The 17,080-nt window shown below is 51.8% G+C and overlaps 2 protein-coding genes and 1 long non-coding RNA gene across 4 annotated transcripts in view; 1 reads left to right on the plus strand and 2 right to left on the minus strand.

Moving 5' to 3' along the window:
- Positions 1-7,247, minus strand: part of CLPB (ClpB family mitochondrial disaggregase) — a 67,298-nt gene extending 60,051 nt beyond the window's left edge. Inside the window, exons 1-2 of the mRNA XM_060682694.2 lie at positions 6,371-7,247; positions 4,391-4,442 (exon numbers count right to left, since the gene is read on the minus strand). Coding sequence (XP_060538677.2) covers positions 4,391-4,442; positions 6,371-6,914 — 596 coding nt within the window. The 5' untranslated portion in view covers positions 6,915-7,247. The remainder of the gene's footprint in view (positions 1-4,390; positions 4,443-6,370) is intronic.
- A 4,006-nt stretch (positions 7,248-11,253) lies between these two features.
- Positions 11,254-15,497, minus strand: LOC148113269 (uncharacterized). Of its 2 annotated transcripts, none has more exons than XR_015734601.1 (2): positions 15,385-15,497; positions 11,254-11,550 (listed from the first exon to the last, which is right to left on the minus strand). It is a non-coding gene; the product is annotated as an uncharacterized LOC148113269 (long non-coding RNA). The 2 variants fall into 2 exon arrangements; XR_015734602.1 differs by having other exon boundaries at positions 15,370-15,451.
- Positions 15,498-15,554: 57 nt separating this feature from the next.
- STARD10 (StAR related lipid transfer domain containing 10) overlaps positions 15,555-17,080 on the plus strand; it is a 39,172-nt gene continuing 37,646 nt past the window's right edge. Inside the window, exon 1 of the mRNA XM_060682702.2 lies at positions 15,555-15,716. Within this exon, the coding sequence (XP_060538685.2) occupies positions 15,555-15,716 (162 nt within the window). The remainder of the gene's footprint in view (positions 15,717-17,080) is intronic.

Raw genomic sequence — 17,080 nt, forward strand, 5'->3', positions numbered from 1 at the left:
TGCAGATACAGTGCTGTCTTCCTCCCACACCAGGCGGCAATCCCACCAGCCAGGGATCCCTGCTCACTACTGTATTTAGCTCCTCCAAAAGAGAGTTTGCTCTCTGGCCTATCACCAGATAAGCATGGATTGACACCAGACAAACAATTAAGCAGAAAACCCTAATGAAGAAACAACAGAGGGGGAAAACAACCCATATCCCAACAAAGTGGCAGGGCAAGCTACTGTATATAAACAGAGAGTAAACTTCCCTCCCTTCTAGTGCTGATGGTGTTACCTAGGTGGGCAATGAAACCACCAAGCTCAGAGAGCACCAAGGACCCCACAGTCCTCCTGTGCTTCCTCCACTCCACAAAACCTACTCCCTTGATGATATTCCCTAGTTGGATCATGAAATGTCTGCAAGAAAACCACTAAGCTCATAGACTCTACAGACCTCCTCCTCCACCAAGGACCACACAGTTCTTCTCCTCCTTTTTTTCTTTTTCTTCCTTCTCCCCCTCTCCTCAACACCCACTCTCTTGTAATACTGATGATGTTCCCTAGTTGGGTCATGAAACGTCTGCAAGAAGGCAGCTAATCTCAAATAGCACCAAGGACCCCACAGTCCTCCTCCTTCTCTCCACAAACCCAACTCCCTCCTACACTGATGATGTTCCCTAGCTGGGCCATGAAACGTCTGCAAAGAAACCAAGCTCAGACAGCACCAAGGACCCCACAATTCTCCTTTTCTTCCTCTTCCTCCTCTCCTTTCTTTCTCTTTCTCATTCCTTCCTCCTCTCCACAATCCTCCTCTCTCTTCTAGCACTGATGATGTTCCCTAGTTGGGTCATGAAACGTCTGCAAGAAGACAGCCAAGCTCTGAGAGCACCAAGGACCCCACCGTTCAACCCTGAGCTCCAAATATTCTCTTCTATTGTAAGGTTCCTCAACCTGCTTGGGAAAGCTGACAGGAAAAAAGGGAAAGGACATTCCATGGCTTCAATTACAGCAGCCACGAATGCACCGAGGCCGTGAAGAGGCCAGGCTGAGCTGAGGTCTTTCCGAACAGAATCCACCCACACTTGCTAAGACAGGAAACACCAACCTGTGATGCTCCCTCAGCAATAAATTCTCAACCTGCTGCTCTCTGGGGATGTTGGGCCGGACTTCTCACTTAGGATTATGGGAGGTGAAGTCCACTTTTTCTGGAAGGCAACGAGTTGGGGGTCGGTTGCTTGGCGCTTCCAAGATGAACTGAAAAACTCCAGAGCTGCAGTGAGCAATGTAATGGGTGCCGAAGGTTCCATTATAGGCAGGGTTTTTAAAAAATAAAATAAAACCAGCATGTTGATGCTGAGCGATTTAGCAGCTCTGTGAAACGACTGAACTTCGTGTTCTGAGGATTCATGATCACCGTTAATATATTCCCTGTCTGATTTAATCACCATCACTGATCAATAAAGGGGTGGCCACTGCTCAGCTCCTAGACAGCCAAACGTATTTACCAGCAAGGACGTTTCATTGCTAATTTCATATAATTCTCCGATGTGGATCGTCGTCTACATTTTTAACTGGAGGAGGCCCAAGGAATCTGGCGGAACAGCAGCCCACAGAGGTGCAACCCAGGGGTGGGTTCTAAAATTTTTTACTACTGGTTCTGTGGGCGTGGCTTATTTTGTGGGCGTGGCTTGGTGGGGGTTAATGTGATTGGGTGAGTGTGGCCAACTTTTTTTTTTTTTTTTTAACTTTTAAAAGCATTTTTTCTACAACCTTAAGAGGTTGCAGAAAAAAATGCTTTTAGAAGCCTCTGACGATCAGGCAACTCAGCTGGGATCGCCAGAGGCTTTTAAAGGCATTTTTTTTTCTACAACCTCTTCGGCTGAAGTGGTTGTAGAAAAAATGCTTTGAAAAGCCTCTGAGATCCCAGCTGAGCCACACAATCAGGCTTTTTTTTTTTTTTTTTTTTTTTTACTTTTAAAAGCATTTCTTTCGGCTGAAGAGGTTGTAGAAAAAATGCTTTTAAAGATTTTTTTTTTAAAAAAAGCCTTTGACGTGGTGGGCGGGATAAGCGAGCGGCGACTGGGCCCGGGACCGGTTCGGGGGCGTGGCCAGCCAATGTTATTACCGGTTCTCTGAACTACTACAAATTTTTACTACCGGTTCTTGCGAATCGGGAGCAACCCACCACATTTTTTTTTTTTTAATTTGATTTATATGCCGCCCTTCTCCGGAGACTCAGGACAGCTTACAATGCGCTAAGCAATAGCCTTCATCCTTTTGTATATTTTATACAAAGTCAGCTTATTGCCCCCACAAACTGGGTCCTCATTTCACCTACCTTAGAAAGGATGGAAGGCTGAGTCAACCTTGAGCCTTGGAGAGATTCGAACTTACAGTAATTGCAGGCAGCTGGTGTTAATCACAATGCTATCAGTCTGCTGAGCCACTGGTGCAACCCCACATATGCTGCGCAAACTCTAGGGCGGGTTCCCCCAGCCTGGCGCCTCACAAAATGAAGGAGAGTGACTGAATTGCCAGCTATCGCAACTGCCCGTGTTACTGGCAAATTCTGTGAGCTGCGTTCCCCAAACCTCTCAAGGACATCCACAGGGTTACGGAGAGCCGTTCTAGAGCAAAAGGGTCTGCAGGAGAATCTTTAATGACTCTGACAGCCTCTACTGCCATCTAGTCGCTTCTTTAATGCAACAAAACGGCAGCGGCACCAGGTGGTGGAACCCAGCTGAAGATGCTGAGGGTGAGGCCAATTCAGCTGCCCATCAGGAAGAAGAGAGATCTGTGGGGGCCCTGCAGGGGTTGTTTTCTTGCAGACGTTTCATGACCCAACTAGGTAACATTATCAGTGCTAGAAGGGAGGGGGTGTTTGGTCCGTTTACATACAAGCAGCTTGCCCCGTCAGCTGTGGATTCATACCAGACCAACAACCAAGGCATAAACAAGATCCCAATCAAGGAACCCAGACAATCAATCAAACAAACAAACACACAAACAAACAGGAGAGAACAGCTTAATCAAGGAACTACCAAGAACACTCCCACCAACACTGATGGGGCAAGCCACTTCTGTAGAAAATGAGAGCAAACCCCACTTTTAGCACTGATGATGTTGCCTAGCTGGGTAATGAAATGTCTGTAGGAAAACTTGCCACCAAGCACCCCACAGTTCAACCCTGAGCTTCAAATACTCCTCCATCCTCCTCCCCCTGACCCCACAAAACCCACTCCCTTTTAGTATTGATGATGTTCATGAAACATCTGGAAGAAAAGCACCAAGGACCCCACAGTCTTTCTCCTTGTCCTTGTCCTCCTCCTCCTCCACTCCACAAACCCACCTCCCTTCTAGCACAGAAGATGTTGCCTAGCTGGGTAGTGAAAGGTCTGCAAGAAAGCTGCCAACAAAACCACCAAGCTCAGAGAGCACCAAGGATCCTGAGCTACGAATATTCTATCAGCAAAGGCCTCTGCTTGCACAAGGAAGACTGAAGGGAGACCCCCCGTGCAAGAGCTTCCCAGGGACTACAAATCCTTCCCTAGCAGGAATCTTAGGGGGCCAGCTCCCTTCCCCACCTGCACCAGCCACAATCCCATCCAAAGGCCTTCCGATGGGGCAAAGGCCCCCCACCCACCCAGTATCAGTCCGGATGTGTTTGGGCTCTTAAGCAGTCACCCCACCCCACCCCACCCCACCCACCCCGCCAAGGCAGATGACCCTGAGACCTCTCCGGGCATCTCCTCTTGCAGCCCAGGCCCTGGCTTCCCCCCGCCCGGCCCCCTGCCCAAGACATATGGAGCCTCTATTCAGAGTTCTGGCTGAGTGACTCCGGGAGCCGCTGCTTAAAAGCCGAAGCCCAAAGGGCATGTTTGACTTTGTGCTCAGGGCTGCCAGCCAAGCGCCTCGCCCGCCTGGCAGGTGACGGAAGGAAGGGAGGAAGAGAGGGAGCTGCAAACTTGAACTCCGCAGCCACAACAAAGCTGCTCTTCTCGGGAGGTGGGCAGATCCCATTTCTTCTCCCACTTACAGGTTACAGTTTCATAGTCCGGCTGGCTGAAGAATCTGCCTCTGCCAAGATCTCAGCGAGTAAGCAGGGCCAGCCAGGCCCCATCCCACCAAACCACCAAGCGGAGAGAGAACCCAGGACCAGGATTCGCTCTGAGAGGGCTGGAAAGCACCGTGAAGCAGCATATGAGTTTAAGTGCTATTGCTCTCTCAAGCAAGTGAGCCAAGCGACGTATTTCAGAAGAAACATGTGCCCCATAATACCACGCTCAGCACCAGCATGGGCACAACCACCCCTAAAGACAGGTGTGTGCAGAGCTAGTAGGGATTCCCAGACAGCGTCTCCACCCACCCCCAGGCCCACTGCTCAGAAAATCTGTCCTCAAGATCTCACCTTTCCACTTCAGGAACACTGTTGAGTCGCACGGCTTCCAGGAGGGTCTCTTCTGAAAAAAGATAGAGAGAGAAGGAACGTGAGGAAGAGGAGGGGACCAGGGTAAAAGAAGAGACTCGCAGCCACATCTGCAGCATGGACAAGGAGTCCTCAATTTAACGACTGTTCACTTAGCCACCGTCCAAAGTTACAACAACACTGCAAAAAGTGACTTATGATTTTGCTTGCACTCAGGAGCATCACAGCACCCCCAAGGTTACATGATAGACATTTAGGTAATTGGCAACCGGCATGTATGTATGATGATTGCACTGTCCAGGGGTCACGTGATCGCCATTTGCGACCTTCCCAGCTGGCTTCTGACAAGTAAAATCAATGGCAGAAGCCGAACTCGCTTAACAACTGTGGGTTTTGCTTAACAATTGTATGATTTGCTTAACAACTGTGGCAAAAAGGGCGTAAAACTTGGGGGTGACTCATTTAACAATCACCTTGCTAAGCAAGGTGGAAAAACAGGTCCCAACTGTGGTTTTAAGTCAAGGGCTGCCTGTGCTGGGGCCCCAGGTCCCCTCTCTACCTGTCAGATGGGCTAAATCTTGTGTCATGGCTGTGAAAGTCACCCTGGGAGGGGGCAGCTTGGCTGGCATCTCCCCCAGCCGAATCAACCGGGCTACCAGCTGCCACCTTCTGCAGAAGCACTACGGAGTCATTTGGGCTCTGGGCAGGGGGACAAGCCTGGATCACCCTGCCAGGTTTTTGCACGACAGTCATTGGCATGGGCACAGGGACTGCCTGGACTCAGCAGCTCCACGATCCTTAAGGGCATGGCAGACCCTCTTCCACCCAGCAGCCCAGCTCCCTCCCCACACATCCTTCATCCCAATGGGGGCTGTGGCAGACCCTAGTCACCTTTTGCATCCATGGTCCAGGCAGCCCCCATGCCCATGCCAGGGACAGCTGCCACCTTCTGCAAAAGCACCCCAGGGGCATTCTGGCTCTTGGGGGGTGGGGGTGGGATCAAAGGCAGAGTCACCCTGCAAAGTTTCTACAGACAGGCAGCAACTGCCCCTGGCCTGTGTATAAGGGCTGCCTAGACCCAGACCCAATCCTTAGAGGACCTGGGGATGCCCCCTCCCCACAGTTCCCTCATTCCAATGTTGGGGGGGATGGGACCGAGGCAGCCCATAGCCAACTTTCAAGTTGAGGGCAGGACCCTTATGATCCAGGTACCCCCATGCCATCTTCTCCAAAAGCACTGCAGGGGCGTTCTGGCTCTTGGGGAGGGAGGGAAAACCAGGGTCACTCTGCAAACTCCTGCAAGGGAGGGGGAAGCTGCTCCTGGTATCGTCATAGGGGGCCCTCAGTCCTGGTTCTCAGAGAGTCTGGGGGCACCCCCCCTCCCCACACATCCTTCATCCCAATGGGTGCTGAGGGGGGCACCTTCCAGACTGAGGGCAGGGCCTTTAGAGGAGTCCATGCCAGGGGCAGCTGCCACCTTCTGCAGAAGCACTGCAGGATCACCAATTCCTGGGGTGGGACAAACCCCGGAGCTCCCCTATCATATTTTTGCAGAAGAGGGCAGCCGTCCCTAGCACGGCCAGAGGAGACCCAACCCTGGTTCTCAAGAGGGTCTGGGGGAACCCCCCCTCCCCAAGAGGCGGGGGGGCTGAGAGGGCACTTAGTGACCTTCCAGGTGGAGGGCAGGGGGGGCCTTTAGAATAGAAGGGACCTTGGAGGCCTTCTAGTCCAGCCCCCCCCCCCCCCATCAAAGCCAGGCAGGGCAATCAGTGGAAGGGGAGCCTCCATGCCAGGGGCTCCTGCACCCCCCCACAACACACAGGGCCATTCTGGCTCTTGGGGAGGGGGGGGCTGTCCATGCCTTGTGTCTGCAGAGGGGACCTTCAGTCCTGCTCCTCAGAGGGTCTTGGGGGGTCCCCCCTCCCCCTCCCTCCCTCCCAAGGAGCCCCCCCCTCCAGTCACCTTTGCCCAGGTGGCCCCGGCTGTAGCACAGGGCGAGCCCGGCGGCCGCGAGGGCCGAGGCGGAGAGGTCGGGCGTCCTGGCCCGGCGACCCCGGCTCTCCTTCCGCCGGTGGCGGCCCGCGGGCGCCGGGTTGGGCCACAAGCGAGGCCGGCCGGGGGCTTCCTCCAGCGGGGGGCGCCGGGCCTCCCCCTCCTCCTCCTCCGGGCGGGGCAGCCTGGGCAGCCAGACGCCTCCGGGGGCCACGCCGGGCCGCCACGAGGCCCCCCAGGGCTCCCCGCCGGCCAGAGGGCGCCCCCTAGAGGCCTCCGGCCGCCTCCGCAGCTCTGCGCCGCTCTCCTCCGCCGTCCGAACGGGCCCATGGCGACCTCTAGCGGCGGCCGAGGGGAAGCGCAGCTCCTCGCGCTCGGCCCAGCGGGCCGCGTCTTCTCGGCCGGCCGACTCCCGAGCCGACGTGCCGCGTTTGGCGAGCGGGCGCCCGGCCGTGGCCCGCAGGAGCCTGGTGAGAGCGGGCGGGACGGGCCTGGTCATCAGGCAGGCCAGCATCGCGCTCCTCTCCCGGCCGAGCGCTGCCGGCCAGCTCCTCCAGTCACCCGGGAAACCAAGATGGCGGCAGGGAGGGCGGCGCCGCTGCGAAGGGGACGCGCCAGGGGAGGCGAGGGGGCGCTCATGGGAGCTGTAGTCCTCGGGAAGGGCCCAGCTCGGCTTGGCGCCACGGCGTCCGGCGGCGGGAGACTACGATTCCCATGGAGCCGCGGGGGCGCATGCGTAAACAAAGAGGCGCTTTATTGACGTCACGGCCAGACGGGGAAACCTAGGGCGTGGCCTCGAGTTGGCAGCGCGGCAGCCGTATGGGCTCCGCGAGTTCGAGACCCGAGTGGCGCGGGGCGCGGGGGGGGGTGGGCGGAGGGAGCCGGACCATAGGGAAACCTCTGTTGATGGTTAGGTTTATGGGAAAGGTGTAATAGCAGAGAATTATCCCACTGGCGACGTTAACCCTTCCAGCTGTCTGCTGGCTCCACCCCAGCCACCTCTGTGCATGGAATGTCTGTGAGAGGGGGTCTGCAGAGGAGAGGATTGTGCAAATCCCCACAGTTTGCAACGTTTATCATTCAAAGCCTTGTGCAACCTGCCCAGAAAAGCCAGCTTCTGACAAGCAAAGTCAAAGAGGGGAAAGCTGCAGCAAGAAAGGTGGTAAAACAGGGCAAAATTCACTTAACTATCTTGTTTAGCAAACATAGATTTTGGCCTCAACTGTGGTCATAAATCGAGGACTACTTGTGCTGATTCCATGAGCTCTATGCTAGATGCTAAATAAACACAACCACAAGGGGGGGCAGAGTAAGAAACGGAGGCCGTGTAAGGACCTTTTTAATGGTAAAGCTATACAAGTAGTCCTCGATTTACGACCAGTGATGGGTTGCTCCGGGTTCTGTCCGGTTCTATAGAACCAGTGAGTAAAAGCAGCAGGAGGCTCCGCCCACTCGCCTGGACGTCATAATTGACGATCTGCGCATGTGCAGAAGCTTATGCACCTGCACACAGGTGCTTCCGTTGCGAACGACTACAATTGAGCCCAAAATTTCTGTTGTTAAGTGCAACATTTGTTAAGTGAGTTTTGGCTGTCTGTTAAAATAAAGGCAGGTCCTGGCACACACTTGAAAGTAAATCAGGAAGTAATTATGGAGTCTGTCTGGCAATAACAAAGAATGCTTATCCACAGGAAATATGCATGTGTAAAGCTTGTAACAATTCTGGGTAGTTAGAAAGCTGATAAAAGTAACAAAAGTTAGACAACTTGCAGAGCTCAGCTAAAAGTTAGGAATAGAGATGGCCTGCAGCAAATAAAATGTGTATTAGATAACTCCTGGGGCATTCATTAGCCAAGGTTTAGGAATAAGGACAGCTAGAGACCAAGAGGAAAAATTGTAGAATTATTACTAAAATGTTTATTAGATGATATTTCTTATTATCCCGCCTCGTCCCGCCTTCTTTAGTGAAAATGTATAAAGCTTTCTTAATCCTTTGTTCTTGGCTCTCTTGGCATTTTGGCCAGGAACCCTTTTCCTTGGGGTACCCCAATAAAAAGCAATCAAAACCTGCACCTTGTGCCTGGCATCCTTCATTGGCTGCGGCCCCAGGCTCAGACCCGAATTGGGGACAACAAGAGGGAGGGAAGAAGAAAAGGAGGCAGGGAGAGAGACAGGAGGTAGAGGGAGGGAAGGCAGGCAGGCAGGCAGGAGGTAGAGAAGGAAGGAAGGAGAGAAAAGGAGGGAGGGAGTGGGAGGGCGGAAGGAAGGAAGGAGAGAAAAGAAGAGGGTGGAGAGTGAAGGGAGGGAGAGGAAGGAACGAAGGAAGGAAGGGGAAAAAAATACCATATTAGACTGTGGAAGGAGGAGGAAGCGAGGTGATCAGTCCCCTCGCTGGCAGGAAGCCCCTTCTAAACCTCCAGATATTTGGGACTCCAACTCCCATCTTGCCCTGCTCATCTGGAGAGGTGCTGATATATATATCATTGTCAGCTAAACCAACTGCCTTTGCAATCAAGGCAGGTAATGTGGGACCGGCAAGGAAAGAAAAGGGAGTTGCACATGTGTGCAAAGCACCCTGTGGCTACAAACACACGCACGCAGGCAGACATGTGCTCTGCACCTTCGCTGTGGCAGAGAGGCGGCTCCCACCCCTGCGTGACTCATCCCTGCAGCCTCTGGGCTGCTGTCTCCCCATCTGCCCTTGTTTACATGCCCAGGTTGGCATCCAGGCCCCTGTTTCCTCGGCCTCCCACACATGCCCAGGCAGGGAAACAAATACTGGCAGGAAGGGCTGGGGAGGGGGCTGTGGGGGCTGGCTCAGCGCCTGGAGTCTGGCAAAGGAGCTCCGGGGGGGATGTCTTCCCCCTGGGACCCCTTGAGGTGTCCAGCAGAGAATCATAGAATCGCCTGGGGCCTTGGAGGTCTTCTAGGCCAACCCCCTGCCCAAGATCATGGACTCAAAGAAATTCAGGGCTGGAAGGGGCCTTGGAGGTCTTCTAGTCCAACCCCTTGCCCAGGATAGCAAGAGCACATGGATTTATATATCACTTCACTGTACTTTTACAGCCCTCTCTAAGCGGTTTACAAAGTCAGCATTTTGCCTCCAACAACCTGGGTCCTGATCATGGACTCATAGAAATATAGGGCTGGCCTGGAAGGGACCTTAGAGGTCATTTAGCCCAACCCCCTCCTTGAGCAAGATACCCTACATCATTCTGGACAAATGGTTGTCCAATCTTTCCTTGAAAATCTCCAGTGATGGAGCACCCACAACTTCTGCAGGGAAGCTGTTCCAACTGCCTGCCTGCCTGCCCCCCTCTCTCTTTCTCTCTCTCATCTATCTATCTATCTATCTATCTATCTATCTATCTATCTATCTATCCCACTCTAATTCTCTTCCGGAAGGCGCTGAAGACCTGGTTCTGCCAGCGGGCCTGGGGAACCCAGAGCAGGAGCAGTGGTGGGTTTCAAAAATTTTTACTACCAGTTCTGTGGGCGTGGCTTGGTGGGTGTGGCAGGGGAAGGATACTGCAAAATCTCCATTCCCTCCCGATCAGCTGGGACTTGGGAGGCAGAGAATAGATTGGGGCGGGGCCAGTCAAAGGTGGTATTTGCCGGTTCTCTGAACTACTCAAAATTTCCTCTACCGGTTCTCCAGACTGAAACCCGCCTCTGGGCAGGAGGTAGGGGGTGGGGGATGATTTTATTGCATTAATTTATTTGATTTTTTATTAGTTTTACTGTTTTTAAATGTGGTTTTTATATTCTGTAAACCGCCTTGAGTCGCCATGGGTGAATAGGCAGCAATATAAATTAAATAATAAATAAATAAATAAATAAATATCATCCATCCATCTATCTATCTGTCCGTCCGTCTGTCTGTCTATCTATCATCTATCTATCTATCTTGATCCATCCATCCGTCCATCTATCCATCTATGCTGGCTGGGGAATTCTGGGAGTTGAAGTCCGCCTGTCTTAAAGTTGCCAAGGCTGAGACACACTGGGTTACATGTAGCTCAACCGGAAGTGACAAAGACAGGCAGCTACCCAACCGGAGAGACAAATTTAGCTTTTTCTCAGCTGCAAGAAATGCACCTTTGCATCAGTGCCCTGTGCAGACACACCTGGCATCTGCAGAGGGGAACCTCTTTTCACCCAAGCGTTTTGTGCATGCCAGCCATTGCCCTGTATACCTGCTTCGCCTCTTATACAAAGACCCACTCAATTCCTGATGATGCATCCTGCACTGATCTGGGCAGCGTTCCACAAATTTTTCACTTTCCAGCCCATCTTGCAAGCTGAGATTTCCGAGTGGTCTCCCATCCGCCTCACCCACAATTAGCTAGAGGCTGCCCCCAGTGGGCCCTTTTGCTCCTTAATCTAATACAGAATTAAAAGAGGGTCAAAATATTTGGACTAAAAACACATACGATAAATTCCAATCCAATGCACCAGTGACAGCCCAGAGTCACTTGTTGAGATGGGCGACTATAGAAATCAAACCAGATCAATCAATCAGTCATCCATTCTATAAATAAATCACACCCAAAAAGAATACAATTGGACTAAAAATAAGGACAATGGAATCCAATCCAATCAAACATCAAATAAAGCCCAGTGACTCTTGAGATACGTGGCATTAAGAAATGAAATAAAATGAAATAAAACAATAAAACAAAACTGATAATCATATTGCAGCTTTCTGTAATAACACCAGTGGAGCTGCAAAAAACTGAGCTACTCAGAACAACATTCATTTTAACTTGGTTGATCCCGAGGATGCTGGCAGGAACCCATATCAACCACCAGTGCCAGTCGGTGGTATTTGTGATACATTTTTAAACGTTCAGTTGACTGAGTTTCATGTTTAATGAATAAAAGTATAATAATGATAATGATAATAACAAAATAAAATAAAATAGGAAAGCAGCACAGGTGGGCTCCACCAGCTACTTCTTGGCTGTTCCCTAAACCTTGTTTTTTTTACAAACATCGACAATTATTTATTTATTCCAAGCTGCACAATTCGGTCACCGCATTCCGACCATTTTCGGCGAGGCATTTCTCCAGAGGAAGCCGATCTTCCTAGAGCAGCGTTGCCAAGAAACCGAAGAGATTCCACTCCATGTAGCATCAACTTTGCAGGCCTGGAAGACGCAGGGAGAAATTCTTAGAAAATCCCCCATCCCCACCCCGCCAAATAATTCACGACGTTAGGAAAAGTCCCTTGGCTGTGTGTGATTCCCCAGAAATCTGAATAAACGAGTTGGGCTTTAAGGTGCAATAAAATCTGATTTTTTTACTGCAGAAGATTAAGCTGCCTGCTGATAGCCAGCAAATTCTGCAATTTTTTTCTAAATCCTTTACAAAGGATCGACCTACAGCCTCGAATTGGGGCAAGGCTAATCCTGCCTCCCTCCAGTCTTCACAGGGTTTAGGGCAGTGTTTCTCAACCTTGGAAGCTTGAAGATGGGTGGACTTCAACTCCCAGAATCCCCCAGCCAGCGCTGGTTTAGGGTCTTTACGGGCCAAGCACAGTGACCAGCGGAAATTTGGGGCTCGTTTGTGGTCGTAAATTGAGGACTACCTGCGTGCTTTCTTACTGTTGTAAACCTGCCACCCAAGAGTCGCTCGAGGCAGCAAGACAAGTGGCGTATAAATTTAATAAATAAATAAAGGGGCTTGTGCGATGGAGCTCACATAACACACATTAATGTGGATTATCCTATTTTGTGGGCTCAGCCACCCTGCTGGCTAACGGACGGTTTATGGCTCAGTAGCTTGCCCAAATCCAGACAATCAATCAATAAACCGTAGTTAAATCAATCCTGGTTTTAGGACACGGTGTGAACCAGTTCAACGAGTATCCCAGGGGCTCCATGCCAACATCTCCTAAGGCAAATTGGAAGCTTAAAAAGAAAAAAGCAGGAATGGGGCAGTGGAGTGTGTTTGTGTATGTGTATGTGTGTGTATGAATCACACAACTTCCTTCACAGCCCTTCTGACTCTTTTTAGCGAGATCCAAACCTTTGCCATGGTGTCTTTTTTTAAAATTTGATTTATATGCCTCCCTTCTCCGGAGACTCAGGGCGGCTTACAGTGCGTTAAGCAATAACCTTCATCCTTTTTTGTATATTTATACAAAGTCAACTTATTGCCCCCACAATCTGGGTCCTCATTTTACCCACCTTAGAAAGGATGGAAGGCTGAGTCAACCTTGAGCCTGGGGAGATTTGAACTTGCAGTAATTGCAGGCAGCTGATGTTAATAACAGTGCTTTAGACTGCTGCGCTGCCAGGGCTCTTTGGCTGTCGGCCATGCTCATGACAGGCAGAAGAGGGGGGGGGGGTTCAGGCCACAGCTGCAGACACTGCAATGATAGCCTCACAGGTGGCTGGGAGACGCTCATTTGTTATTTTTGTTTGTTTCTTATATTTTTATCCTGTCTTTATGACTTTATAAGTAACTCAAGGATTAGAATGTACCTAATGTTGCTTCGTCCTCCTTTTTGCCCACAACAACCCTGTGAGGTGGGGTTGAGCTGTTAGGCACTGGCCCAACTCCAGATTCACTGTCTCCCGGTGATTGGCCCAAAGTCTCCCAGCCGACTTTCATGGCTAAGGTGGGACTAGAACTCACCGTCTCCTGGTGATTGGCCCAAAGTCTCCCAGCCGGCTTTCTTGCTAAGGCAGGACTAGAACTCACCGTCTCCTGGTGATTGGCCCAAAGTCTCCCAGCCGGCTTTCTTGCTAAGGCAGGACTAGAACTCACCATCTCCCAGTGATTGGCCAAAGTCTCCCAGCCGGCTTTCGTGCCTAAGGCGGGACTAGAACTCACCGTCTCCCAGTGATTGGCCCAAAGTCTCCCAGCCAGTTTTCGTGCCTAAGGTGGGACTAGAACTCACCGCCTCCTGGTTTACAAGCTAGCACCTAAACTATTACAGCACAGTGGTTCTTAATTTAACTAATTCCAAGATGAATTCTGCATATATAGTGAGATGGGCAGCATATAAATTTGACCTGTTGACCCTGGGCTCAATCCCTTTTTTCCCTTGTTCTCCGCAAGGCCCCGGGTGCAAAGCAGGGTCCAGCTCCCCCGAGCATTTTGCAAAAAGGAGGAAGGAAACGCCCCTCCCGTCTCACCCACGACGGAGAAGGAGGTTTCGAGGCCTCTGCTGCCTGGCTGCTCCTTCTTCCTCTTTCCTGCCCAGGGAGGGGGAAGCCAGCTTGTGTTCCGTGGGCAAATATTCCACCAGCCGGAATGTTATTTATTCTGGCAGGTTGGCCAGGTTTCCCGGCAGGGCCAGTAAAAGCCTCACCCAGAGCCATGGATGCCCCGTGGCATCTGCTCTTGTGGGCTGCAGGGGCCAGTAAAAGTCGATGGCGGCTGCATTGTGGTGCAAATTGCCATGGTCGTAAATCGAGGACTACCTGTAATAAGGCCTGGAAGAAACTGAGAATTTCCAGTCGCAAACTCTGGAAAACCAGTAAAAAAAAATAAAATTGAAAGCATAATCAATGCAAAATACAAAATGACCCTCATCCTAAATGCTTCTCACCGTGGCCTGAAGAGAAAATGCAAGAAGTGACCTTAATTTATAGAATCCTAGCTCTGGAAGGGACCCTGGAGACCATCTAGTCCAACCCCCACCCTCAGGGCAGAAGTTCTCGTACCATTCCAGTCTTCCATGCTTTTCTGTAATGGCAGTACGAGGGCTATGATCTTAATTTTAATATTATTGATTTTTTTTTTGTTGTTGCTTTATTTAATGAAGTTTTGATTGTTGGTAACCATTCGCCTGCCAGAAGGGGGCAGATATAAATTTATCAATAAACCCATGCAATTCAGAGGGAGCATCTGCATTTATTGCAAATTAACAAATATAGCCAGAGGGTCAATTTGCGGGCAGAGGGAGCTGATCCCACAGGAAGCCACAAAATACATGCAGTCCTCCACTTACGACCACAACGGCACCCAACACTTCTGCTCCTAAGCGAGACACTTCTTAAGTGAGTTTTAGCCCGTTTTACGACCTCTCTTGCTACAATTAGTAAGTGAATTGTTGCAGTTATTAAGTTAGTAACCTGGTTGTTAAGTGAATCTGGCTTTCCCCCCCCCCATGGGCTTTGCTTGTCAGAAGGTCACAAAAGGGGATCACGCGTCCCTGGGGACATTGCAACCGTCATAAATATGAGTCAGTTGCCGAGTGTCTGAATTTCGATCATGCAACCATGGGGATGCTGCAATGGTCGTAAGTGTGAAACATGGCCGTAAGCCATTTTTTGGTAACTTTGAACCGTCACTAAATGAACTGTTGTAAGTCGAGGACTACCTGTAACCCAGTTTCAAACCAACCCGCTGGGATCTGGCTGAGTCCCACCAGCCCTCTCTGGGGGGGGGGGGGAAGAGTCCAGGTAATACGACTCCGACCACCCTCCACTCAGCAAGCCTCCTGACTCGTGTCCGGCCAAACGTGTGAATGCAGGGGCGCCTGCTTGCTTGGGGAAGGCGGCCGCCCCGGAGAGCGGCGGTAGGACCCGGCAGACACCGACGGCGCCCGAGGAGGGGGGGGAGGCGAAGGGGGCGCCGGCTTGCCGCTGCTCCCGTGCCGCATCCCGACAGAGGCGAGCTTGCCCGGCCGCCCCTCTGCAGCTGCTCCCGGGCAGCCTCCATCCCTCCGTCCCCTCCCTCCCTCCGCCCAGCCCGGCTGCCGAGCCCCGACCGGGGCAAGGAGAAGCCGGAGGAAGAAGAGAAGGAAGAAGAGAAGGAGAAAGGAGGAGAAAGAGGAGTAAGGAGAAAAAAAAGAGAAGGGAAAAGAGGAGGAGGAAGAAGAAGAGGAAGGAGAGAAGGAGAAGGAGGAGGAAGGAGGGGGAGGAAGAGGGGGAGGAAGAAGAGAAGGGAAAAGAGGAGGAGGAGGAAGGAGGGGGGCGAAAGAGGAGGAGAAAGAGGAAGAGGAGGCGGCTCACCTGCGCGTGACTCACCTGTCCGCTTGGCCGGCCGCCAACGCCACGCCACTCCGCCCTGCCGCGGCCAGACCTGCGCCCAGAGCCGCATCCCGAGGCGCTTGGCTCGGCCAGCCTTCCTCCTCCTCCTCCTCCTCCTCCTTGCCCAGCCCGGGCGGGGGTCTCGGCCGGGGGTCTCCGGCGGCGGCATGTCCGGCCGGGAGAGCGTGCAGATCCCGGACGATCGCGACTTCGACCACTTCCGAACGGCATGCACCTCGGAAGCCGGCTGGCACCTCACCTACCACCGATCCGGCATCGCCGTCTGGATCCAGGTGCTGGAGGCCGAGAAGTCCCTGCACAAGATCAAGGTAAGACCTGCCCTCGTCCGCCCCCTCCCCTTTTTTGGGGGGGGGGCGGAGACCCCAAGCGCTGACCTGCTGCTTTGCTGGCCCAGCTTCAGCCTGACCAGGTTTTGGGGTTCAGTTGCACTCCCGGGTTTGGGATGGACCAAGTTGGCCACTCCAAGAGTTTGGGGGGTGCAAACTGGGTGGGGGGGGGCTGCTCAAGCCCCCAGGCAGCCCCCCCCCACTTCCTGGCTGCCCCTTCTGGGCTTGGGGGCTCTGGGGATTTCTGGCTGCCACAGAGGGGTCCTTCAGAGGCAGTTTGGCAGCATTGAGGCTGGTGTGGTCAGCCGGCCAGGGCTGTGACCGGAAGAGGAAGCCTCTCTCGCTCCATGTGCATTTGTGTGTGTGTGTGTGTGTGTGTGTGTGCTTTTCTGGGTTTTCCTGGCACCCCAAAAACCAGGATGGGACTTTGGGGGACTTTGCAGCTGAAGGTTTCTCCATATACAAGAGAAGAAGCTGCTTCTTCTTCTCTTGTATATGTTTGTTGGGTGGCCAGAGCCTCCTCCTTAGAAGGCCAGTTCCCATAGAGGCAGTCCTCGACTTACTCTTTTAGTGACCGTCCGAAGTTACAACAGCACTGATGACCGTTTTCCAGTTACATTTGTAGCATCCCCATGATTGTGTGATCAAAATTCAGAGGCTTGGCAACTAATTCATATTTATGACCATTTTTCACACTTATGACCATTGCAGCATCCCCATAGTCACAGGATCAGGCTTGGCAATTGGCATGTACTTATGACGGTGGCAGCATCCTGGGGTCACGTAGTCCCCTTCTGCGACCTTCTGACTAACCAAGTCAAGGGGGAAGCCTGATTCACTTAACAACGGTGTTACTAACTTAGCCACGGCAGTGACTCACTTAACAAAGGTGGCAAGAAAGGTCTTAAAATGGGGAAAATTCACTTAACAAACGTCTCGCTTAGCCACATAAATGTTGGGCTCCCTTATGAGAACTACCTGTATATTGTAGGTCTGAGCAGCTTCCAAAAAAGAGCAAATATGGTGCGTCTGTGCATTTGAGGATGTGTTTATGCATGCACACACGCTTGCTGTGAGAAACTTAAAATACAGATGGTCTTCAACTTACGACCAAAATTGAAAACAAAATCTCTGTTGCTAAGCGAGACATTTGTTAAGTGAGTTCTGCCGTATCTTACGATCTTTCTTGACACAGTTGTTAAGTGAATCACAATTGTCCCCCTCAGTTGCCCTTCAAGGAAGAATCCTGGGGAAGCTTTCACGCTTGTGTGAACCAGGTTCTACAAAAATAGTCCTCGACTTACAACAGTTCGGTTAGTGACCGTTCAAAGTTACAGCGGCACTTC

The sequence above is a fragment of the Pantherophis guttatus genome, chromosome 5 (assembly GCF_059756535.1).
Source record: "Pantherophis guttatus breed Tessera chromosome 5, ASM5975653v1, whole genome shotgun sequence".
NCBI lineage: Eukaryota > Metazoa > Chordata > Lepidosauria > Squamata > Colubridae > Pantherophis > Pantherophis guttatus.